The sequence below is a fragment of the Nyctereutes procyonoides genome, unplaced genomic scaffold (assembly GCF_905146905.1).
Source record: "Nyctereutes procyonoides isolate TBG_1078 unplaced genomic scaffold, NYPRO_anot_genome, whole genome shotgun sequence".
In the NCBI taxonomy this organism is placed as follows: Eukaryota; Metazoa; Chordata; class Mammalia; order Carnivora; family Canidae; genus Nyctereutes; species Nyctereutes procyonoides.
Genome location: NW_026575126.1, coordinates 41,243,187 through 41,267,184, shown reverse-complemented (window position 1 = coordinate 41,267,184; position 23,998 = coordinate 41,243,187). Strand labels below are relative to the sequence as shown.

Sequence of the window (23,998 nt, the reverse complement as noted above, 5' to 3'; positions counted from 1 at the left end):
CGGAGGTGGGGGGATCCGAATCAGGCAGGCGGGCTGCGCGGTCTCTTTGCTGGATTGCGACCCCCGTGGAGTTCAGGCTGCCCCCCTCCCGTGCACCCCCCCCACCAGTCTCCGCCACAGGTGCACGGGCCCCGCGGGGGAGGGAGACGCGGGGGGCGGCGGCGAGCCGGGCGGGGTTCCTCCTGCAGGGGGCGCGCGGAGCTCGGGGCCAGGTGTGCCCGCCAAGGCGGCCTCGGCGGTGCGGGCCCGCGAGGTGGGCGGTGTCCCCTGGGCCCCGGCTGGGCGCTCCCCCGCTGCGCCCCAGGGGCCTGGAAGCCCCGCCCCGCCGGTGGCCCCGCCCCGGGAAGGTAAGCGCCACCTTCTCCGGAGCCGCCCCGGGAGCCGCGGACCGCGGGCGCCCCGCCCCCCGCGAGTAGGGACCGCGCCGCGGCCGCCGCTCCGCACTAGGGGCCCGCGCGCCGCCCGCTCACCTGCGCCGCCCCCGGTGCCCCGGTGCCCCCGGCGCCGCTCCCGCCAGCGCCACCATGAACTCGCTCTTCAGGAAGAGAAACAAAGGCAAATACAGCCCCACGGTGCAGACGCGGAGGTGAGGGGCGCGGGCGGGGGGACCCGAGCCCCGGCTGGGTCCCCTGCACGGCGCACGACCGAGCTGCAAGGAGGGGACCTCCGCTTCCCGGGGCCGCCCGGCGCCGGGGCTCTCCTGGGCCGGAGCCCGCCGGGGCGGGGGCAGCGGGCGCGGGAGGACGACCCCCGAGGCAGGGGCGCCCCGCCCGGGGGCTCAGGGCGGGAGGGAAGCGGGGCGGAGCGCGCGCAGGTGCTCCCCGCTCGCTGGGGCCGCGCCGCGCCGGGGTCCCCGTGCCACCTGCGGCCCCCGGTAGCTGCCGCCCTGCCTTCCGGAGCTCCGCCAGGAACAACCCGCGGGTGTGTGGGGTCGGGGCGGGGGCGCCCCTGTTCCCGCGCCGGGGTTTGCGCGGGGCCCGGGCGTCCTCGGAGCTCCGCGCTGCAGGACTTGCCAGGGCTGCGCCCCACCCCCGGGCCCGGCAGCTGGCCGCGTCTCCGCCGCAGGTTCCCAGGCGGCCTGGGAAGGCGATGACATGTCTCGATGTGTTTGCGTTCACTCGGCGGCGGCCCACGTCCTTTTGATAAGCCTAATGTATTCACTTAATAACCGGTTCAGGGAAGCCTCTTGCAGATGCTGAGATTGAGGGAAGGGGCCGGACTTTGAGTCTCGCAGATATGAGGTGGGGGCTCCTGGCTAGGGAGGGTGCACTTTACGAAGCTTCATTCAGGTGGGAGACTCAGCAAACTGCACTGCCCACCTGCTTGGGAGCATCCACCCTAACGTGGCCTCACGGTGGTCCTCACTCCTGTCCAGGCCCAGAAGAAGGTGAGAAGACCCTGGCCAGGGCTTCCAGCATCGTCCTGTGGTCCAGCCCAGGGAGACCTCTCAGACAGGTGCAGGCAGGCCTGGGCACTCCATTACTGTGAGTTCCAGCTTTTTCCAGAAACTGCACCACCCTGTGGTTTCAGGGTTCCCATCTCCCCTTTGGGCTGTTCGAACCTCAGAGGCATTTATTTTCCCCCTCTAGAGTCCCCCACTCCCCCAGCCTCCCCGGGCTTTCACAACCCCAGAGATTGGGCAGGGCCCTGCATGCTGCTCCTCTGTGGCTGAGTCCAGCTGGCTCTCAAACCTAGCTGGGGTCCCGTCCAGTCCCGGAGCTGTTCCCTGGAGCATTGCACAATCACACACTCTGTGCCAGCCACGGAGGGCTGTTCTGTTCTCTCCCCACCAAGACTCGGGCCCCTCCAGTCCTTTACACATGCACGCACCCACACACCAGGAGATGGGCCAGGCCTCACCCTGCCCTCTGCCTCCCCCATCCCTCCAGACCCCAATCCCTCCAGCTCTCTGTCCTGTTCCTCTAATAGAAGGTTTGGATCTAACAAGGTGGTGATGAGCTCATACGAGCTGGGAGGATCTTGGCTTTCCCAGTAGAGGATAGGAAGGAAGGAATTCCCATCCTTTACAGCTGTGTGGACTCTAAGGGCCTGGGGCGGCAAGGAGTCAGGGTCCTCCCCTTCTCTCTTCCCCTTCCCCCTCCCTGCATAGTTCTGGCCCAAAGCAGCCACCCTCTGTCCTTGGCTGACAGCCATTGATTCCAGATATCAGCTTTGAGGTTTCTTTCTCCAGGAAGACTTCCCAATTCTCTCCCTAGGATGGGATGAGACGCTCTTCCCTTGGGCTCCATGGCCTGGCACAGGCACAGCCCTGAATAGGGCCTAGGTGCTTCCCTACCTGATCTCCCCAGACCAGTGCGTCCCTCCACATCTGCCCCTCAGTGGGGACAAGTTCATAGCCTGGGTTGTGGGCTGGGGGACAGCTTCTTGCTCCATTCTCCCAGCAAGAACCTTTTGAGTGTTACCTGATGCCTAGCACTGTCCTTCTAGCACTACGATGTGGTCACTGGTCATGGGGGCACTGACCCTTGAGAGTTGCTTTTTCATCCTGAGTTTCTTGGGGGCCTCCTTTGTCTAAGGGAGGGTGGGGTTGCCAAGCAAGACACAGCACGACAAGGTGGGTGGGAGCTCCGGGCCCGGAGAGCAGAATGTTTCCCTTCTGATCCTGGCTTTGCCACTGCTGCTGTAGGCAAGTCATGGGCCTCTCCCAGGTCAGCTCCCTCATCTGCAAAGCAGGGACGGTGCAAATCTATCTCCTCCATGGGGTCTTGGTGGGGAGTAAATAAACATGACAGTGGACAGAATGCCCTTAGCATGCAGAAAGTACCCAGATGGAGGGGCAGCATCACTGCCTTCAGCTGAGGGGCCCCAGGACCCAGAAGCCAGGCAGCCACAGAAGAGCCCTCTGTGGAGAAAACTGCCCCTCCCTGTTTGTCAACCTTTTAGCATCTGAAACTGAGGAGGGCCAGGACCCGGTGAACCCCGCTGCTCCTGTCACCCTGGTTCCTAATAACAGGTGTGGGAGCTGATGTTCACACCTGAGCTAATGACAGGGTCAGGCTGATGGTGCAGGTCACTGCGGCTGAGGTTGGGCATCCAGCTCAGCAGGGAAGGTCTGTCCTGAACCACGGCTGAAACTGCAGCCCCTACCAGTTGCCCCTTCCTGATTATGCAGCCTGGGGCGAGCTGCTTGGCCTCTGAGCTGGTGTTTTCGCCTGCGTAGAAAGGGCATAGTTCCTGCCGGATGACATTGTTGGCATGAAAATTGAAATAACACAGGAAAAGAGTTCAGAGTTCTAGGAGGCCTCGATTTACGGTGGCTGCAATGGTTAGAACTATTGAAGAAATGCAGAGAAGTCACTCACCACGCACCTGGGATTGGATTGGATGCCGATGGACAGGCTGTGCACTGTACACCTCCAGGGCTGCCATTCGGGGGGGGGGATGTGGAGGAGACATTGACTACCTCCTTGTACTTGATGGATTTATGCTTAATTACTAGTGGTTACAGGACTGTGTTCTCTGGCTGTAGGACATAGAGCTGGATGGACGAGGTCTCTAGCCCGATGGCTCAGGTGCCATTGTCAGGGGACTGGTCTGCAGTAAGAGCTGTCAGGGTTACGGTGGAGACCTAGGAGGTCAGGCTGGACTTCCTGGGGAGGTATCCGACCTGTCCTGGGGAGGAGTGGAATGGTTAAAATCCAGCTCTGGGGTTGGACTGAATCCTGCCTCCGTTTGGTTTTGGCAAAGAAATCCGACCTCACTGAGCCTCAGCTTCCTCATCTGTAAAATGGGACTAATTTTGCCTTTCTACCCAGACCTGGGTCCCAGTAAGCACCCAGCAGCCTGGCCTCACCTCTCAACCTCACCTCGATTGCATCCTCCAAGAATCACCTCGCCTTAACAGTGCCTCCCTGTGTGAGAGGCAGGGTCCCAAGGCTTTAAGGGCTGGGGAAGGGCTGCGTGGCCTCCTGGAAGCAAGCTGGGGTACCCTGAGCCTCTTGGTGGTTAAGAGCCCAGAGTCTGGTGTCAGCCAGGTGTGAGTTCAAGCCCTCGCTTTGCCCCTCTGGACTGTGTGACCTTGGGCAGGTCACTTAACATCTCTGAGTCTTAGATTCTTCATCTGTGAAGTGGGAGTGATGAGAGCACCGGTGAGGTTGCTGGGTGCGCAGCCCCAGACCTGGTTCACAGTGAGTGCTCGGTAAACCATAGCAGCCAGGACGAGTAGTCACACTAGTAAGGGTAAGGCGAGTACTAAGCCCCGAGCCGACCAGATAGCTGGTCTCCTCTTCCCCGGGTGGGCCAGGAGGCCAGCTGACTCTCATCCATCACCTCAGCATCCAGGTGGCCCCCCTGCAAGCAGACCCAGGGAGACACACCTGCACCCAGGGATCGGTCGGTGACAGCTGGAAAGCCTGAACAGTCTGGGAAGGGCTCTGTCTGCAAGGCCCACCTCCAGCCATATGGGTGACTTGTACTGGAGTCGTCCCCGAGGTCGTTTCTCCAGCACCTACTGTGTGCCCGGCATGGCCATGGGTGCTAGAGTGTCTCATCCTGACGCAGTGCCAACCTGGCCTTAGTGTCTCATTTCACAGATGGTAACACTAAGGCCGAGAGTAAAGGCATTCACCTCAGGCTCATAGCTCACAGGTGGTTGATCCTGGGGGCCCAGGAACCCCTGGGAAGGGCAACTAGGTCTTCCCACCCACACCTGGGTCTCCTCTCCAGGGACTGCCCCAGGCCAGATGGTGGAGTCACTGGCTTTTGTATTCCCTGACTCCGCCCCAGCAACCCTGTCTGCTTCCCCTCTCTCTGGCTTTGCCCTCACTTGCCCAGCCCTTTTCTTGGCAGAGGGAAGGAGACCTGATAAATTAGATTCAGAACAGAACAGCGCGGAACCTTTAGAATGGCTCCTAATGGTGGCGTTTCGAGTATTGTCAGGGGCAATCATCTGGGGACAGGAAGTTTTGGGGGAGAGGCTTAGTCCAATTCATACCATTTAGCCAATGCCCTAAGGAGGGTAAGGGGCACCCAGAGGGCCCTGGCCACCGAGATGGGGGATGGGGGTGGGGAGCTGCCTTTAAGAGCATTTCCAAGGCACCTTGTCAAGAGGGGAGGACCTGGGCTTCCCAGCTCCCTTCTGCTCCAGCCTGCCTGTCCCAGCCTGTCTCTGGAGGGGGAAGCGGGAAATGGCCTTTGGTCTTTGTTCTCCTGCTTTAGGTGGCCCTTCTGTGTTTAAAACCCTTTGGGGGAATCCCTGGGTGGCTCAGCAGTTTAGTGTCTGACTTCAGCCCAGGGCGTGGACCTGGGGTCCCCGGATGGAGTCCCACATCGGGCTCCCTGCATGGAGCCTGCTTCTCCCTCTGCCTGTGTCTCTGCCTCTCTCTGTCTCTCAAGAATGAATAAACAAAATCTTAAAAAAAAAAAAAAAAAAAAAGAATAAACCCCCTTGGGCCTAGGGTGGCAGGCCTCTGGTGCCCCAGGTGGAGCCAGCCCTGCCTGCCGAGCTGGCTGCCCAGGCCCTCTTGCCTGCATACCTGCAGTAGCCTCTTCACAGTTCTTGCTTCCACCCTGACACCTTAGTCCCTTCTCCCCTGGGGCTGCCAGGGAGCTCTTTGTAAAATGCAGATCTGCTCCTGTCCCCTGCTGCTTAACCCTGTGCCAGGGTTGCCTCTGCTCTCAGGCCCTGGTTGCTGCAGCCCTGCACACTGGAATGTGTGCCCCCTACCCTGTCCTTTCCACACTGCATCCAGGCACATGGCCTTCGTCCACACTCTTCCTCCTGCCTGGAATGCTCTTCCCATCCCTCTTGGCTCATTTTTCCTCCTCTTTCTTCGTTGGTCTCTGTTCCTTAGGGAAGCCCTCCCTAACCTCTCGTCTTACGTCTTACCCATCTCCTTGGTCCTTAGCTCAGCAGCCATTTGACTCTGGCCCTTTGGCCAAGTGGGGATGGATGTCTGTCTCCCCCCTAGAGACCGGCTGGTGTAGCTCACATGCTGAACAAATGAATGAATGAGTGAGGGTGATCCATGGGGGATGGCTAGGATTCTTTCCCTCCTTAAACCTCTCACAGAGCACACACGGGTGTGTGCACACGCATGCATTCCGCATTCCGACCAAGAAGGTGGGGGTGGGACAGAATGTGAGCACCTGAACAGAGAGTGCTGCTGACCCCTGACCCCACCCAGCCACCTTCTTCTGTGTGCTCAGTAAACAGGCAGCGATAATGCAGGGTGATGAGTGCTGAGACAGTGGAGGCAGAGGGGCCCTGACCCAGCCCGAGGGCCTCTGGAGGACCAGCAGGAGGTGGGTGGATCAAGGGAGCCCCAAGGGGGATGAGGCGGGGCAGAGGGGGATGAGGCGGGTAGGTGTGCAGCCATGTGCATAACATAAGCCTGAAAAGTCATCAGCGAACAAAGCCAATGAAGGATACGAAGAGTATGTTTATGCACATTTTAAAAAACATTCATTCAAAGCAACATAATGTTTCAGGTTGCAGACATAGGTATGTAGTGAAAACATGAAACAGGCTTGGGAGGAAACCAGCAGCTCCAAAATTACCCTGCCCCAGAGGAGGGGGCTGCGGGGATAATGAGTGATAATGTTATATTTCTTTGTAAACAAAAACTAAAGCAAATATAGCAACATGGGAACATCAGCTAAGTCTTGGTGGTAGGATTCTTTTCTGTACTTTTCTGCATGCTTGAGCTAGATCATGAGTTTTCAGGTATTTTAAAGTGAGGAGTGGGGTGGACAAGGAGAGCGGACAGCAGGAACAGTGTGGGCTGGAGCCTGGAAGGGAGCCTGGAGTCCTGTGTCTCAGAGTCCAGTCAGTAATGGGAGAAAGAGGAGGTGAGCCCGGGAGGACTGGTTCTGAGGCCAGAGGAGCAAGAATGGAAGACAAGCAGGATGGTGCTGGATCGAGAGACACAACTGGGAAGTCTCAGGAAGGTGGCAGGTGTACTGGGAAGGGTATAAATGTGTGAGAGGCTCAAGGCTGAGTCCTGGCGTGGGGCAGCTGCCAATGATTATGTTGTATTTCTTAGATAACACTACCCTGACCTCTCTTCCAGGTGAGGCTCAGAGTTTCGGTAGCCTGCCCGAGACTCGGAGCTGCCCTAACATGGGCATTCTGAGCTGCGAGCAGGCAGGCTGGTCACCAAGTGTCCCAGCTGGCCACCTGGCCCACCTGCCCTGGGCAGAGTGTTTCTCAGGTCTTACAAATGAGCTCACACCCAGCTGCTCCCTGGCTCGCTGCTCAGCCTGCTGCCTGCTGACCCCGAAAGGCTGCATGGCTGCAGAGAAACAGTCGTGTGTGGAATTTCTTGCTGCTCCAGTGGCCTGGGCTTTTGGATTTCAGACTCATAGCTTTTATAGTTTTCACTTCTCCGTCCTGGGCATGGGGACATATTGGTTCCAACTGAAAGTTGAGGGAAGGTTCTAGGTTTGTGCCAGGAACTGAGAGGGCTCAGTCCTGCTGCCCTAGATAAGGAGCTTGACTCCTCCCAAGTATAAAATGGGCAACCCAAGTTCTCATGTCACTGAGGGGGACACCGAGGCCCAGGGGAAGGTTCCGAGGGCATGGTGGGTAGAGTAGAAAGAGCCTGAATTTGGGAGCCACAGACTCGCCCAGCTGTGCTGCGTGTGAGCTATGCCCCTGTCCCCTGTGTTGCCGGCCACATTCCCGCCCCTCTCTCGGCTTGATGAAGGCAGGGACTTTGCATGTCATGCAGTCACTCCATTCCCCCAAGAACGGTGCCAACCACATGGGAGCGCTCAGTAAACAGTGGTGGAAGGTCTGTTTTGAATCTGTGGAAGGAAGAGAAGCTTGTGGAGGAGGAGGAAGTGGAAGGAGTGGAAGCTTGTGGAGGTCTGGAGACAATGTGTGTAAAACACCAGGCACGTATGGAGATTGTGCTTAATAAATGGAGACTGGCACTCCTGGTCTTGAAGCCAGGATGACGTTGTGACCCTTAGGGGCACCAAGACTGGCTGCAGCCCTATTTAAACCTTACAAAAATCTTCAGGACTAGCACTGATGTTACCCAAGGCAGCTTGAACTTCTGTGTGGGGGGTAATGAGAGCCCAAAAGCACACGCCTGACACGGGCCTGGAGGTAGGGTGGCTTTGCTGGGCGGAAACAGATTAGGCCGGGAAACGGATCTGTAGTTACTAAGCCAGCAATCTTCTCTGTTTAGGATATACTTCCTTAGGATTAATAGCTGGGTGTGGAGGATTTTACTGTCTAATTACCATGGAAGTTTCTAGTAAGGAGAGTATCAGTCAATTGACCAATCAATCTGGTATTTACTGGATGCTTCCTGTATACTGCTTTCTTATAAGACTTTCTTCCTGTAGAGATCTGGAGATTCTTCCTCAGTCTGCTCCCTATAATCCTGTGATGCATTACTGTGGTTCGTTTCTGGATTCCCAACCCTGGCTACACATTAGAATCATCTGGGGAGCTTTAAAAGAAATGTCCAGGCTCTGTCGCAGGCTGATTAAGTCAGAATATCTGGGGTGTGGCCCACACTTCAGTCTTTGGATGTGTAGCCAGGAGTGTGAACCCCACGTTCACACTGATTACTTTGATCTGTCTTGTTCTTGAGGTACATGCAGCTTGCTTTCCCTTTTCAATAGCAGCTGCCTGGTCTGTTGTGCTATATTCCCTTATTCTCAACTTTCCTGTATCATTCTGTTTCAGGTATGTGTCTTATAAAATGGCACAGAGCTGGCTTTTGTTTTGTATATGTATTCTCACCTGAGAGTCTTAGCTTTCAACAGGAGAGTTTAACTCATTTACGTTTATTGTAATGACTGATGTGTTTGGACCTACCCCTGCCATGGTAATTTGTAATTCCTATTTATCATGTTTCCTTTGTTTTATTTATTTATTTATTTATTTATTTATTTATTTATTTATTTATGATAGTCACAGAGAGAGAGAGAGAGAGAGAGAGAGAGAGAGAGGCAGAGACACAGGCAGAGGGAGAAGCAGACTCCATGCACCGGGAGCCTGATGTGGGATTCGATCCCGGGTCTCCAGGATCGTGCCCTGGGCCAAAGGCAGGCGCCAAACCGCTGCGCCACCCAGGGATCCCTATCATGTTTCCTTTGACTTTTTTTCCTGCATTTTATTGGATCAAGCTATATTTTTACAATTAAGTTAGGATATAAAGTCTGAATAGGACACAGTGGATGAAAATATCCTGACCCAGGCAAGCTGGATCTTTGCAATTATAGTCTTCAGGGTGTTTTTCTTCATCCTGCTTATTAGGTTGTAAGCCCTTGGACTTATCTGTCTTGAGGGGGGGTGTGTGTGGTGTGGGCAGTGCCCTTAATTCCAGACCTTGCATAGGTTTGGAGTTCAACATGTAAACTCCGATTTCAGAGGTAGGTAATGAAGAAGGGCCTGTCCCCAAGGCCTGTAAGAGGGGCAGAGAGTTGATAAGGAATTGGGGGCGGGGGTGATAGTTTTTTGGCTGTGATTGACTATCTAGAAAACTGGCTAGGGTGACAGCAGTCACCAGTCTGGATGCTTGTCCAATGGCCCCAGGCAAGTTGCCCTTCTTCCCTAGGCTCAGTCTGTTCACTGGGAGCAACTGGTACCAACCTCGAGGGGTTGTTATGAGGATCAAAGTGGAAACATGTGTCAGGTACTGGGGCAGGGTAGAGCCCCGGGAGATGTTCCCTCTGTGCTGATTCTTTCTCCCAAAAGGCCTCCTCAGAGGGACAGATTGGGATCCCCTCATGGTGGCATTTTAGGAGAATATCTGAGTCAGTCACCACCACTATGACTCAACCACTGGGATTAATTGTACCAAGGCGGATGCCAATGAGATGTAAATCACTGGGCCTCCCCTGAGTGGTGAACGCCTTGCTGCTTCGTCCTGTCTCCCTGATGTCTCCCTGTCATTTCGTGGATTGGTACTAGTCACCCTTGTTCTGAGAAGGTGGCTCTGGAGCCTGTCCAAATCCTGGCACCACCACTTCCCAGCTGTGTGACCTTGGGTGGGTTTCTCATCCCTTCCAAGCTGCAGTTGTCTTCATCCGGAAAATGGGGGGATAGGAATTGTGGCCATGCTATCAAATGTCTGCTCAGTTCCATAGCTATTTGTTGAGCCCCAAGCCTATGCAAGGCCTGGAATTAAGGACAATGAAGAGCTCCCTAAAAGATGACTGTCCTGGGGCGCCTGGGTGGCTCAGTCCGTTGAACGTCCAACTCTTGGTTTCGGCTCAGGTCATGATCTTGTGGTCGTGAGATCAATGAGATGGATGAGATCAAGCCCCGTGTCGGGCTGTATCCTCAGTGCAGAGTCTACTTCAGATTTTCTCTCCCTCTCCCTCTTGTTTACTCTTTCTCTCTCTTTCAAATTAATGAATAAAATCTGAAAAGAAAAAGATGAGTACATCCTTACTTGTCCAAAAGTTTATAGCCTAACAGGCAGGATTAAGAAAAGTCCCCAGTGGGGGCACCTGGCTGGCTCATTCGGTGGAGCACAAGACTCTTGATCTTGGGGTTGTGAGTTCGAGCCCCATGATGGGTGTAGAGATTACTTAAAAATAAAATCTTTAAAAAAGAGTAGGGCCTAGGGACACCTGGGTGACTCAGCAGCTGAGCGTCTGCCTTCAGCTCAGGGCATGATCCTGGGGTCTGGGATCAAGTCCTACATCAGGCTCCTTACAGGGAGCCTGCTTCTCCATCTGCCTATGTCTCTGCCTCTCTCTCTCTGTGTGTCTCTCATGAATAAATAAATAAGATCTTAAAAGAGAGAGAGAGAGAGAGAGAGAGAGAGAGAGAGAGAGAGTTGCCCCATGACTGTAAGGGTGCCTTTCTCCCAGGACTCCAAGATTTCAGTGGGTCTTGTGAAGGGACCAAGTGGGTGATTAGCACCTAGCAGGTGCTTCGTGTTTAGCCATCATTTTCTGAGTGCCTACTGTGTGTGCCTTCATGTCAGAGGCAGGGCAGATGTCTGGGAGGGACAAAATGGGGGCCAAGGGACGACTAGCATCAGAGATAAGCCTCCCACCAAGTCTGGATGTCTCCAAGGAGCTGCTTATGCCCTGGCTGGCCCTAGAGGCAGGCAGGACCCAGAAGAGGATGACCCTGGTCAGCAGGCAGCTGGGCCTCTGCTGTGGGTTCTGGGAAGGGTGAGGCTGGTTCTGGGGAGAGGTGAGCACTCATATGCATTCCAGACATTCCAAAAATGATGGCTCCTGCCCACCCTTCCCCTGCTCCTGTGCACACCCACTGAAACAGAATTAACCCCAAAAGGGAGGGACAGTAGACGTGACCAAGAGGGAACATGGGGACTGACTCAGGCCTGGAAGGCGAGGTGGTCCTGGCTGAGGAGGGAAGGTGGTTCCTACTAGACGTGCCCTGTGCCCGCCGCTTCCTGTCTCTACACACAGAGAAAGCTGAGTTGTGATGGATGGGGGACAGAGCGGTTCTGGGAAGACTTATGGCAGGGCTGCAGCACCCCTCTGGGGTGTGATCTCTTCCCCAGAGTGGCAGGTCACGAAAGAGGCCAGGGCAGGAAAGAGGCTGTTCTCCTCGCCTAAGGAGAGGGATGGCTGGGAGCAAGCCAGATGCCCCTGGCTCTGCCCTGTGGCCTGTGGGCAAGGATGCTCCAGCTCCAGGGGCATGGGAAGGGGCCCCAGGTGTGGTTTACCTTGCACTCTACCCCCAGGCTCCATGCTCTGCTGGGTGCAGCTGGGAGCTCTGGATTGTTTTGAAGTCAAGGAGCCAGGAATCTGTAGACCTGACCTGGCCTTTGGGCAGGTGTCTGGACAACCTATGTAGGTCTGGTAGAAGGGTGGCAGAGAGCACAGGGATGATCATTTACTGAGTGTCCCTACGTACCAGGCTCTGAGCAGCACCCTTAGATGCTCTGTGCATCTATGGCAGAACTGATGGGCTGAGAGCAAAGTGGCCAGAAGCCACAGAATCACCTAGAACTGTGCCGTCGTACTTGGGAGCCACTAGCCACATGAGCTGAGATGGGCTTCGAGTGAAAACTACATGCCAGGCTTCAGAAGGCATAAGATGAACAAGGAATGCAAAATAGCGCATTAATAATGTTCTGTCGACTACCTGTCAGAATAATTTCTTAGATATATTAAGTCAAACCACAAATTGTATAAAAATTAAGTTCACCTGTTTCTTTTGACTTTTCTTTAAAAAAAATTTTTTTTAAAGATTTATTTATTTATTCATGAGCGACACAGAGAGAGTCACACCCGGAAAAGGATGTTACAGGGCCCGTCATCCCACAAAACTGGCTTAGCACCCTCTTTTTTTTTTTAAGATTTTATTTATTTATTCATGAGAGACACAAAGAGAGAGAGAGAGAGGGAGGCAGAGACACAGGCAGAGGGAGAAGCAGGCTCCATGCAGGGAGCCCGATGAGGGACTGGATCCCGGGCCCCCAGGATCACGCCCTGGGCCGAAGGCAGGCGCTAAACTGCTGAGCCACCCAGGGATCCCCTCTTGACTTTTCTCATGCTGGAAAAATTTAACTACAAACGTGGCTGTTGCAGCCTCTTTCTATTGGACAGTGGTGACCTTAAACACAAAGTAGGACAGTAGGAACCTGAGGACGTTTGCCGCCTGTTAGATGTGTCTTTCTGTTTGCCGCTCTGCAGTAGACACCATAACCCTATTTATGGCTGAGGAAATTGAGGTAGGCAGGAGAAATAGCACATTTGGTTACACCAGACATGGGAGCAGCTCACTGCCTTGTTGCTGGGATGAGGATTGTGCTGGGCACTGTGGACGTGGCAGTGAACCAGATAGACCAAGGCCCAGAAGTCCTGAGCCTCTGTGACGTGACTGCCACATCCAAGGTACTTTTTAAGGATTATCTCCTTGAACTGTGTCAGCCCTCTGGGGTGGGGCAGATTCTTATCTCCATTTCACACATGAGAAAATAGGCAGGGAAAGGCTAAGGAGCCCACCCAGGGCAGAGCAACACCAGAGTCTACGTTCTTTCTCTGTGCCAGAATGACTCAGTTTCCTTCCCTGCACGCAGGATAGAGAGGGAAATGGGTCAACTCGTTCGCATGACTTGGGCACAGAGAGCTGAAGGCAACAAGGGAGGCTCTCGCTGCCAGGTGGAGTGTTGGCCTTTCATGGAGTCCTTGGAGGGCCTAGGTCTCTCCTGGAGGTAGGAGGCCGGGAAGCTGGCCCTTCTGGTGGCTGCTGAGCTTGGGACAGAGATAGACAAACTGAGTGGATCAGTTGGGCATGCGGTCAGTAAACCAAGTCTTAGCCAGGGTGGTCCTAGAGGTGATCTACAAATAGAGACACCACCCCACCTCACCCCAACCCAGAAGTCACAGCCAGTGCAAAGGCCCTGAGGCAGAAAGGGCTGGGCACAGGGTTGAGATCTGGAGGTCCTGTTGGCCATGGGCAGGAGTGTGAGCTCTCTTCTCAGAGCATTGGGGAGCTCTGGCAAGTTCCAGGCTGGACAGTGGTAAAATCAGGTGCACTGTTGAAATGTGCTGCAGCTGGCCTGGGCGGCAAAGGTCTGGGCCCAGAAAGATGGTTGGGGGTGGCTGTTGCATTGGTCCAGGTGAGACGTAGCAACCCCGAGCAGGCTGAGACCACAGGGCAAAGGAGGGTAGAGCCAGCAGGTCTGTTCCCAGTGGAACGAGGGAAGGGAAAGGCCGGGATCTGGGCGGTTCTGGGTTCTGCTTGAACAACCAGGTAGACGGGCCCTTCCTGCCCTCCCCTTCCGCGGTTTCCCTCCCACAGACAGGAGACGGTGCTCAGGACGCCAGAACGCCTGTGCTGGAAGCCTTACCCTTCGAATCCCACAGCTGATTCCAAGCCCAAACCCAAGGCGGTGCAGTGGGACCGAGTCTGGGATCTGCATCTTCCCAGTGGCCTCACTGCCCAGGTGTGCGCCCAGCCTCTCCCTGCAGGGATCAGAGGAGACCTTTCCAAATACTGAAGTTACCTGCGAATTTCCCATGCCCGGGCGAGGCGATGTCTGAAAGGAGGAGCCACAGCATGTCTTGGCTCGCATGAGGATCAGTGTGAATGGCACGGTGGCCTGGGGTCTTTAATTTTTAATTTTTTCTTTTTTTTTTTTTTAGCTCCCCGGTGCCAGTGCAATCTGCCTTCGGGCCTTGGCTGCTGGCTTTTGTCACCCCCTGGACAGAGACCCCATGTGGCAGCAGAGAGCCTAGGCTCTCCATGTGGCAGTGCCCTCTCATTCAACCCTGGCAGAGCCCCGTGGCATGCATAATGGGATGCACCCCGCCCCCCGCCCCGTGATGGACAGGGAAACTGAGGCTCAGAGAGGCTGAGCAATTCACAGCTTGGGAAGGACTGAGTCAGGATTCCCCTCCAGGCCAGCTGCCTTCCGTCTGGGTGGTTGAGTACCAGGTCATACCGCCCCTCCAGCCACGAGGAAGGGCAAGGAACACCTGCACAAAATAAAGCAGGAAGGACTGGGCAGCAGGATGGGGGGGTGAGGGTCCCCTGAGATGCCTCTGTTCTTTTCCTGCCCATCTACTCCCGCCGTGGTCTAGATGACCCGGGTTCCACCTCTGTCCCCACTTCTCCGGACGGCGCCCGCGTTGCTGCTGAGCCGGCCACCAGCAGAGCAGGTTGGGCTGTGGTTATTGAGTTTCTACCTCCTGGTGACAGAACGGGGTACCTGATGCCGTTTAGAGCTCTCAGGCTCCCTCCCTGCCCTGTCTGTGCTCTGACTACATCCTGGGGACACAATGAGGCGCCTGCCTGTTCCAGGCTGGCGCCTGCAGGCTCAAACCCAAAAAGGCCTTGTTTGTCCCTCAGGGTGTCCTCACACCCAACCCAGGGCTCTGCAGAGATGCCAGGCAGTCCTCTGGCCGGGCTGCACCCCATTTTCCCCAACTAGTGCCAGGAGTCTCATGTCAACGGGGCTCTTCATCCTACTGAGGACAGGACCCTGGCCCTCCTGGGTCCGTGCCAGACCTCGGCTTCCTCAGCCCAGGAGAAGAAAATGAGGGCTGGTTCTCTGGAGAAATGGGCCCAAATCTGCCTGGGACCCCCCCCCCCCCGGCTTGTGCACCCTGCACAGCAGCAGCCGGGCTGGGTGGGGTGGGGCCGAGGGAGCCGTCATGGGGACAGGTGAGTCCTGCATCCCACCAGCTTCTACTAGGTGGGGTCTTAGGTCACGGCACCCCACCTCCTCTTGCCTGTCCACAGCTAGGTGTCCTGAATGCCATTCCCATCACCAAGACGTCCCGTAGGGGTTTGCTGGAAAGCCCAGACAACTGGAAGGAAACTTTTCTTTAAAAACTAAACTATAGGGGCACATGAGTGGCTCAGTGGTTGAGCATCTACTTTTGGCTTAGGTTGTGATCCCTGAGGATCGAGTCCTGTGTCGGGCTCCCTGACGGAGCCTGCTTCTCCCTCTGCCTGTGTCTCTCTGTGTGTCTGTATGTCTCATGAGTGAATAAATAAAATCTTTAAACAAAAATTAAACTATAAATTTGTTTCCAATTCTTCAGTCTCCCCCTAATGTCCTTTCTCTGTCCCACAACCCCATGTCGCACTCCGCGGTCACATCTTCTTAGACTCCTCCAGGCTGACAGTTCCTCAGTCTTGTCTTTCGTGATCTTGACACTTTTTAAAATTTTTTTAAGATTTTATTTATTTATTCATGAGACACAGAGAGAGGCAGAGACACAGGTAGAGGGAGAAGCAGGCTCCCTGCTGGGGAGCCCAACGCGGGACTCGATCCCAGGAACCCGGGATCATGCCCTGAGCCGACGGCAGGCGCTTCACCCACTAAGCCACCCAGGGGTCCCAGACCTTGACACCTTCGAAGAGGGCTGGTCAGGTGTTCTGTAGGCTGTCCCTCAGTTTGGGCTTGTCTGCTGGCTGCCAGCCCTGAGATGGAGGTCATACATTGAGAAGGGCTCCTTGGAGGCAATCTGGTGTCCCCCCTGGTACCAGGTGTCAGGTGTCCCACTGTGTTGATGTGTCTTCCCCCTGGGGATGTTAACCTTCTGTCCTCTCCATCGGGAACTTACTGATTTTCAGAAGAAACCTATTTTACGGAACCAAATGCAAGCCGGAGGGATCCCTGGGTGGCGCAGCGGTTTGGCGCCTGCCTTTGGCCCAGGGCACAATCCTGGAGACCCGGGATCGAATCCCACATCGGGCTCCCAGTGCATGGAGCCTGCTTCTCCCTCTGCCTGTGTCTCTGCCTCTCTCTCTCTCTGTGACTATCATAAAAAAATAAAATAAAAATTTAAAAAAAAAAAAAAAAAAAAAAAAAAAAAAAAAAAACAAATGCAAGCCGGAGTCCACAGGCAGGCCCATGCACAGCGGAGTAATGTAAGGGCTCAGGTGCCTTGTGACTGGCATGCCTGCGGGGGCGGGGGGTGTAAAAGTGCCATAAATACGTGTTGTGTGCATGAGTGCTCATCCTCACCATCTGTGCTGAGTGATTCGAGGTCCCTCGCTGAACGGTACTTCTTGACTGTCTCCTGTCTCCTGCCAGGCACTGGTTTTCTGCCCTGAACCCCAGGGTGGTCTCTGAAACTCAATTCAGATGTTTCCAGGAGGGCCCCCTGACTTTTCTTCCACCCCCCTCACTTAACTACATGGGATGGACGATTCCCATTTTATAGATGGTAAAAGGGAGGTTCAGAAACAAGCAGCTCACACCGATGGCAGGTGCGGTCAGGATTTGAACCCCGTCTGACTGCAGGCACTAGCTGCCTCCTCTGTGACCTTGGGTGGGTGCCTTTGCTTCTGAGGGCCTCAGCTCATCCGTGTAATGAGCAGGTGGGGCTGGATGACTTCCAAGCCACCCTCTGGAACCAAAGGCCACTGCCCTGAGAACCTGTGTCCGTGTTAAACTTGAGTAAGTAGAGGAGGGCCGGGTGTGTCTCTCTACCAGCATGTCGCTCAGCCCTGCCTCCCTCTCCAGGGTGGGGACACCTTGGCTTTCCCGGCTCTGCGGTGATCATCGCCTCCGGGGTGGACAGGACTGGATGGGGGTGGTGGGGAAAGGTGGTATCTTGGTCTCCATCAGTCGGGCTCATGCCCTGTCTGGCTGCCCCAGTGGGTCTTATTAGTGAGATGAAAAGCTGGACTGGCCAGGCCAGTTCCCAGCTGTTTTGGGATCTGCGCCCCCTCCCTCAGGTTCCTGACCTGCCCACATTCCTGCACTCCTGCATGCCTGGCCAGAATGCAGGGTCCTGTGGGGCGCCTCATTCGGGACCCCAAACCCAAAAGGAAAAAAAGTGTGCTAGGACTGTGGCCCGGAGGCCTGGATTAGAACCCCAGTTGTTGTTTTCTGGCAGTGGGAATTGTGGTCAACTCATTAAATCACTCAGTGCCTCAGTTTCCCCATCTGTAAAACTGGAAAACAGTGCAACTTCAGCAGTGGTAGGATTAAAGGAGTTAATCTTTTTTTTTTTTTAATGTATTTATTCATGAGAGGCACAGAAAGAGAGGCAGAGACACAGGCAGAGGGAGAAACAGGCTCCATGCAGGGAGCCCGATGTGGGACTCGATCCCGGGTCCCCAGGATCACGCCCTGAATCAAAGGCAGATGCTCAACCACTGAGCCACCCAGGCGCCCCTAAAGGAGCTAATCTATATGTATGTGACTTGCTTAGCACTGGTGGGCACATGCTCAACTCTGCGCGTGTTAACTAGTATCTTCTAGGCAGCTGGGTGCCTGGAGCTGGTCTAACCTCCTGGAAAATAGATACAAGGCAGGAAGAAGGCTCAAGGGGATGGGGGAGGAAGAGACAAGTCCCATCACCTAGAAATGGCACTTGCCAATTTTGGGGATATCAGCTTTTTTTTTTTTTTAAGATTTTATTTATTTATTCATGAGAGACACACAGAGAGAGAGGCAGAGACACAGGCAGAGGGAGAAGCAGGCTCCAGGCAGGGAGCCCGACGTGGGACTTGATCCCGGGTCTCCAGGATCACACCCCGGGCTGCAGGCAGCGCTAAACCGCTGCGCCACCGGGGCTGCCCTCTTTTTCTTTTTTGCTTCATTCCTTTCTTTGCCGAGTGATGTTCCATTGCGTGGATATTCCACATTTTGTTTATGCATTCATCGGCTGATGAAAGTTTGTGTTGTTTCTACTTTTTGGCTATTGTAAATAGTGCTGTTAGGAACCTCTGTGTTTCGTTCAAAGTTTAGTGTGGACCTATGTTTTCATTTCTCTTGGGTAGGTACTTAGGAGTGGAGTTACTGGGTCGTGTGGCAACACTATGTTTACTTTTTTTTTTTTTTTTAAGATTTTATTTATTTATTCAGAGACACAGGCAGAGGGAGAAGCAGGCTCCAGGCAGGGAGCCTGACGTGGGACTCAATCCCGGGTCTCCAGGATCACACCCTGGGCTGAAGGCAGGCTCTAAATCGCTGAGCCACCCAGGGATCCCCTATATTTACCTTTTCGAGGAGCTTCCAGACTGCTTTCCAAAGCAGCTACACCATTTTTACAGTTCCCACCAGCTAGCTAGGAGTGAAGGTTCTGATTTCTCCATAGCCTGTCACCAAATCGTTATGGCCTGTCTTTTTAATTATCACCATCCTAGTGGGTGAGACGTGGCATCCCATTGTGGTCTAGGGCACTTGGCAGTCCATGCCTAGGATGTGCTGGGAGCCCCACAGGATCGTCAACATGGGGTTGTTAGTGGCATGGACTTGGGGCCTACCTGGGTTGGAATTCTGGCTCTAACATTTAATTGTTGTGTGACTTTGGGCAAGTTTCTAAAGCTCTCTGGTCCTCGATTTCCACATCTGTAAAATGGGGGCAATAGCATGATTACCCACTGGGTCGACACCTATCTCACAGGCTTGTAATGAAGATTAAGAAATGAGTGGAAAGGTTGGCATGTGGAAAGTAAATACAAGCTCATACTATTCTGGTGATGGTGCTTGTTGCTGTATGTTTGCTTGTGATTTTCCCAGCACCCCTGTGAGTAGCTGTGAGCCTAGTATTTGATGAAGTGGCCTCTAGAACAAGACTGTGTGAGCAGAGTCCTGGCGCCCCATCCACACGGTGTATGACACAGGGCGAACACCATGACATCTCTGAGCCCTGGTTTCCTATAAATTATCTGTTAAGGGGCACACAGACCTCCCCCAGGGCTTAGGAAGAGGATGCTTCTATGGCAGGGCCTATAAACATATCTGATGTCTGATGAAGCATGTGCAGGAAATGTCAATATTTCCATGATACCTCAGTGGTCATCCCTGTCAACAAATGGAGAAACTGAGGCACCTCGAGGCTAAGGTGCTTGCCTGAGATGGTCCAAGCAGGAAATGGCTCAGCTGGACTTGGAACCCATGTGTCTCTGGCCAGAAGGGTTCTCTCTCACGGAACCCTCCTTTGTTCTCTGCCAGGAGCTTCAGGTTCCCGGACTGGCTGTCTCCCCTGCTCCTTGGTCCCCTTTCTGGTGCCGGCCTTTGGCTGGAATAATGGGCCAGCCAAGGTGGGGACCAGAAGACGCTTTCCTCACTGCTCCAGCCAGTGAAGGGAGGCTGGTTTGGGCCCCGCATTGTAGGGTGGGCCTGGGCTGAGCTGGGGGCCCCCACCTCAGCTACACTGCAGGCTCCCGATGATGCTCCAGCAGTCATGGGTTAAATATCTGGTTTGAGACTCCCCGCATCTGCGTGCAGCAGGCCAGGCTGAGAGGCAGTGGTTTGGTGGAGGGGAGGGGCCGGGAAGGAAGCCCTCCCATTCTCCATGTGGTCTGACCTGCCGGGTTGGGGGGGGGTGGGGGGTGGGGGCTGTGGGCTGTGGGCTCAGTCCATTCCCTGGCAGCCCAGCCTTCACCCTTCCTTCCTCGGATCCTCCACACACAATCCCTTCCTCTGAGCCTTCCCTGCATCTCTCCAGCTTTCTGCACTGCAGGACTGCTAAGAGCCTCTACTGGCTCATGGACTTCTCGAGGGTCCAGGTGTTGCGAGCTGCCTTGACTGGCAAAGCCTTCATTCTGGGAGTGACTTACAGGACTGGGGTTCCTGGGACCCCACTTTGGGAAAAGCTGTCTCCTTGACTGACTGGGCAGAGAGTATACCTTGGGTCTTGTTCCTCTCCCCCGCCCCCCCACTCCCGCCCCCCCAGCTTCTGCACAGTCAGGCCTGGCACAGAGCAGGCTCTCAGGGTTTGAGATGTAGATGGCCAGACTCATGGGTTCTGTTTGCCGTGCCTGTTTCTGCCCCCAGCTCCCCCCACCCCCATAGCAGCAGGACCTGCTGTGCTGGACCTCAAACTCTGCAGGGTGTCAGGGTCCCCTTGGAGAACCTGTAATAACACAGCAATACCTTTTTTTTTTTTTAAGATTTTATTTATTTATTTATTTATTCATGAGAGAGAGAGAGAGGGGCAGAGGGAGAAGCAGGCTCCCTGCAGGGAGCCCAATATAGGACTCGATCCCAGGACCCCGGGATCATGTCCTGGGCTGAAGGTAGACACTCAACCGCTGGGCCACCCAGGCGCCCCGTCAACAGCAATCCTAATACAGCTTCCTGGGCCCGGCTCTGGAGATGCGGATTCAGAGGGTCTGGGTTAGTGCCTGGGAATCTGAATGTTTTGTGCCACAGTAGGTGCATCCCAGGCCTTGATTTGAGGAATTTCACTCTGAAGAGGTGGGGGCCCCCCTCTGCCTGAGGGTCAAGAGCTCTGCCCTGGCCCACCCCAATGGACAGGCCCAGGACCCACCTGTTTTGTGGCCTCTCCTCACTGAAGCCTTCTGCCCATGAACCCCAAACTCTTCCTCATTCCTCAGGGCCTAGCCACCACCACCTCCTGCAGGGAGCATTCAGTGACCAGTCCCAACCCCTCCCAGGCAGGCAGGAGGCTCCCCTGGGCATCCCCTCACCACCATGCCTGTCTCCATCTGTGACTATTTCTGTAAATGCTCATTTCCTCCCCATCTAGGGGATGACCTGTCGGTGGGTGAGGCTTTCTCTGTGTGCCGTGCTGGGCCTGGCATTTAGTAGGTGCTTAATGAGTGTAGGTAGAATGAAACTTCTGAGTGCTTGGCTGCTCGGGCTCTGCCTTGGAGTCAGTACAGAAGGGTTTTCAATGGAGTTTGGGGAATTAGGTGCCAATCTTGACCATTACTGGCCAGCTGGGTGACATTGGCCAAGTTGCACTCCCTCTCTGGTCTTTGTTTCTTCCTTTGTTGAAAGACAGCAACAACAGAGGTAGGGCTGGACACCCCTCAGCATGACCCTGTGAATACGCTAAAACTCACTGAATTATAGGCTTTAAAACGGTGAACTTGATGGTATGTGTATTATAGCTCAATAAAAAATATGGAAAAAAAAAAACTCAGTAAAGGCACTGCAAGCTGCCTCGTTTCTGCGGCTTTGGTGGTGTCGCCCAGGGTTGGGGCAGGCAACGGGGTGGGCAGCCAGGCCCCCTCTGAGGTTGCTGGGGCCTCGGCCACCCCGCTGGCTCTGGCCCACCCCCTGTCTTCTGCCCGCAGCATCTCTAACAAGGAGCTGTCGGAGCTGATCGAGCAGCTGCAGAAGAATGCCGACCAGGTGGAGAAGAACATCGTGGACACGGAGGCCAAGATGCAGAGCGTGAGTGTCCCCCCGCGCCCCACCTCTGCACCCGGTGGTTCTTCCCCGGGAGGGGTTGGATTCTGTTCCTGGGGAACATGTGGCCGCATCTGGAGATGTTTGTGGCCGTTGCAGTGGGGGTTGTGGGGTGGACGGGCATATGGTGGGTGGAGGCTGGCGATGCTGACCAACCCCCACAGGGCCTAGGACGCCCCCACCCCCAGAGTGGTCCAGCCCCAAATGTCAGCAGCGTGGAGCTGGGGAGACGGCGTTACTGCTGATAGTGTCAGCCCCCCACCCTGGGGGCTAAGCTCCTGCAGCTTATGGAGCCCCGTCTGGAGGAGAACCTTGGTCTCAGGAACCAGGTCCTGCTTAGCACCCCGGCTTTGCCACTTACTGTGTGACCTTGGGCAGGTTACCTTACCTCTCTGTGCATGTGATTCCCTCCAACAAGGTAAAAGTGATCATCCCCATCGGCTGGGCCGCTGTAAAGATTCAGTGAGATCATTCAGGTGTATCGAAGGGCTCGGTATTATCATCGATGTCCTCGTTCTTGCACTTCCCCTGCCGCTCAGACGCATGTGCTCTAACTCTTTTCAGAGAAGAGAGAGGAAGGAGCTCGGCAAATCATGTTCCCTGTATCTCCTTTTCCTCTTCTTTTTTTTGAGAGACACACAGAGAGCGAGAGGCAGAGACACAGACAGGGAGAAGCAGGCTCCATGCAGGGAGCCCGACGTGAGACTTGATCCCGGGTCTCCAGGATCAGGCCCTAAACGTCTGAGCCACCCGGGCTGCTCTTGCTTTCCTCTTCTGTGACAAGCAGCTCAGAGCCGCAGGGTCTCCTGAGGAGTCTCTACAATGAGGGATGCTGAGCTCCACTCACACCTGTGAGCTGCCAGGATGGTCATCCCTTTGAACCCTCCCCAGGCCAGCGCGGTTGAGTTTAAACCCATTTTGTAGCTGGAGACACTGAGGTTCAGGGAGAGCGAGGTGACTCATCAGTGGCAGAACTAGCCCCCGAAGCATCCCGGAGGTGAGGTTGCCAGATTCAGCAAATAAGAAGACAGGATATCCTGTTAAATTTGACTTTCAGAACACACATAATTTTGTCTCCTAGAGGGATAGCTCATGTAATGTTTGGGATATACTTATGCTATGAATTATCCTGAAATTTGAGCGTGACTGGATGGTCTCTATATCATCTGCATCCCTGCCCAGGAGGTGACCGCGAGGCAGGTCCAGAGGAGTGGGGGACAGAAGGGGGACAGGTCATGAGGGAGCTCAAGGCCTGGCCCAGCCGTGGCTGCCCACCCCCCCCGACCACACAGGTGTCCACCCACCCGAGGAGGGATGGGCAAGGGGTGGCACAGCCGGGAGTGAGAAAGGAGGTGTGGGGAAGCAGGCAGGAAAGATGGGTGGAGCCCTCTGTTCCTGGCCAGGGGCCCTCCCCCCGGGCTCCTTTCCGGCCCTCCCCTGGCTCCTGCCACCATCACCTGCCTGGTGCCCCGCCGCCCGCTCAGTCCAGGGCCCAGCTCCTCCGCACAGTCCTCGCTCCCCTCCTCTCATGGCGTCGTGCAATTTTCTTTCCTAAGTGAAAACAGCTTTTTGGGTGTGTCTGTTCTTGTCCTAATAAAAGTAATATGGGTTTGTTGCAAATATTTCAGAGCTGATAAACAAGTATAACAAAAGCAAGTTGGAATCGTGTGATTCCACCGCCAGAGAGATTGCTCAGCTATTAACATCTCGGCGTATCTGTTTGACCCTTCTCTGGGCACACGTGTGCGTGTGTGTGTGTGTGTGTGTGTGTGTGTGTGTGTGTGTGTGTGTGACTGGGGTCTAGGGCTCTCATTTTTATTTGCTTAGAGTAGTGACTCACAGTAACAAGGATGTACTTGGGGAATAATTTTAAACTGTTTTTTAAATTTAGATGAACCAACCTGAAAATAGAAACTCTGCTTTGACGACCATATGGACTCCTCTTTTACTTTCTTTTTCTTTCCTTCCACCCTTTATCTTCTCAGAAGATGTCTCTATTCATTACCCAAAAGTTCTCTTGAGTTTTCCTGTTTTCTTAACATTAAAGTGAGATTCACGTAACATAACATTCACCACTTACAGCATGCAAGTCAGTGGCCTGTACTACATTTGCAGTGCGGGGCACCCACCACCTCCTTCTAGATCCAAGGCATTTCTGTTCCCCCAAAGGGAACCTCGTACCCACCCCCCTCCCCATTGCCCTCTGTTCTGCTTTCTGTGTCTATGGATTTAGTTCTGCATGTTTCATACAAACAGAATTATACAATATATAACCTTCTTTGTCTACCCAGATTTTAAAATATTTTATTTATTTATTTGATGGAGAGAGAGAGAGGACAAGTGGGGGGAGCAGCAGGTGGAGGGAGAAGGAGAAGCAGGCTCCTTCCTGAGGGATCCCTGGGATCATCACTTGAGCCAAAGGCAGATGCTTAACCGACTGAGTCACCCAAGCACCC

At 54.6% G+C, this 23,998-nt stretch overlaps 1 protein-coding gene across 3 annotated transcripts in view; it reads left to right on the top strand.

Annotated features, from left to right (window-relative positions):
* The first annotated feature begins 397 nt into the window (after positions 1-397).
* Positions 398-23,998, top strand: part of PPL (periplakin) — a 44,793-nt gene continuing 21,192 nt past the window's right edge. For 2 of the 3 annotated variants that reach the window (XM_055339244.1, XM_055339243.1), the window contains exons 1-2: positions 1,222-1,484; positions 21,428-21,527. In XM_055339244.1, the coding sequence (XP_055195219.1) occupies positions 1,237-1,484; positions 21,428-21,527 (348 nt within the window). In that variant the 5' untranslated portion in view covers positions 1,222-1,236. Of the gene's footprint in view, positions 587-1,221; positions 1,485-21,427; positions 21,528-23,998 lie in introns of those variants that run through there. The other variant, XM_055339245.1, reaches the window with a different exon arrangement.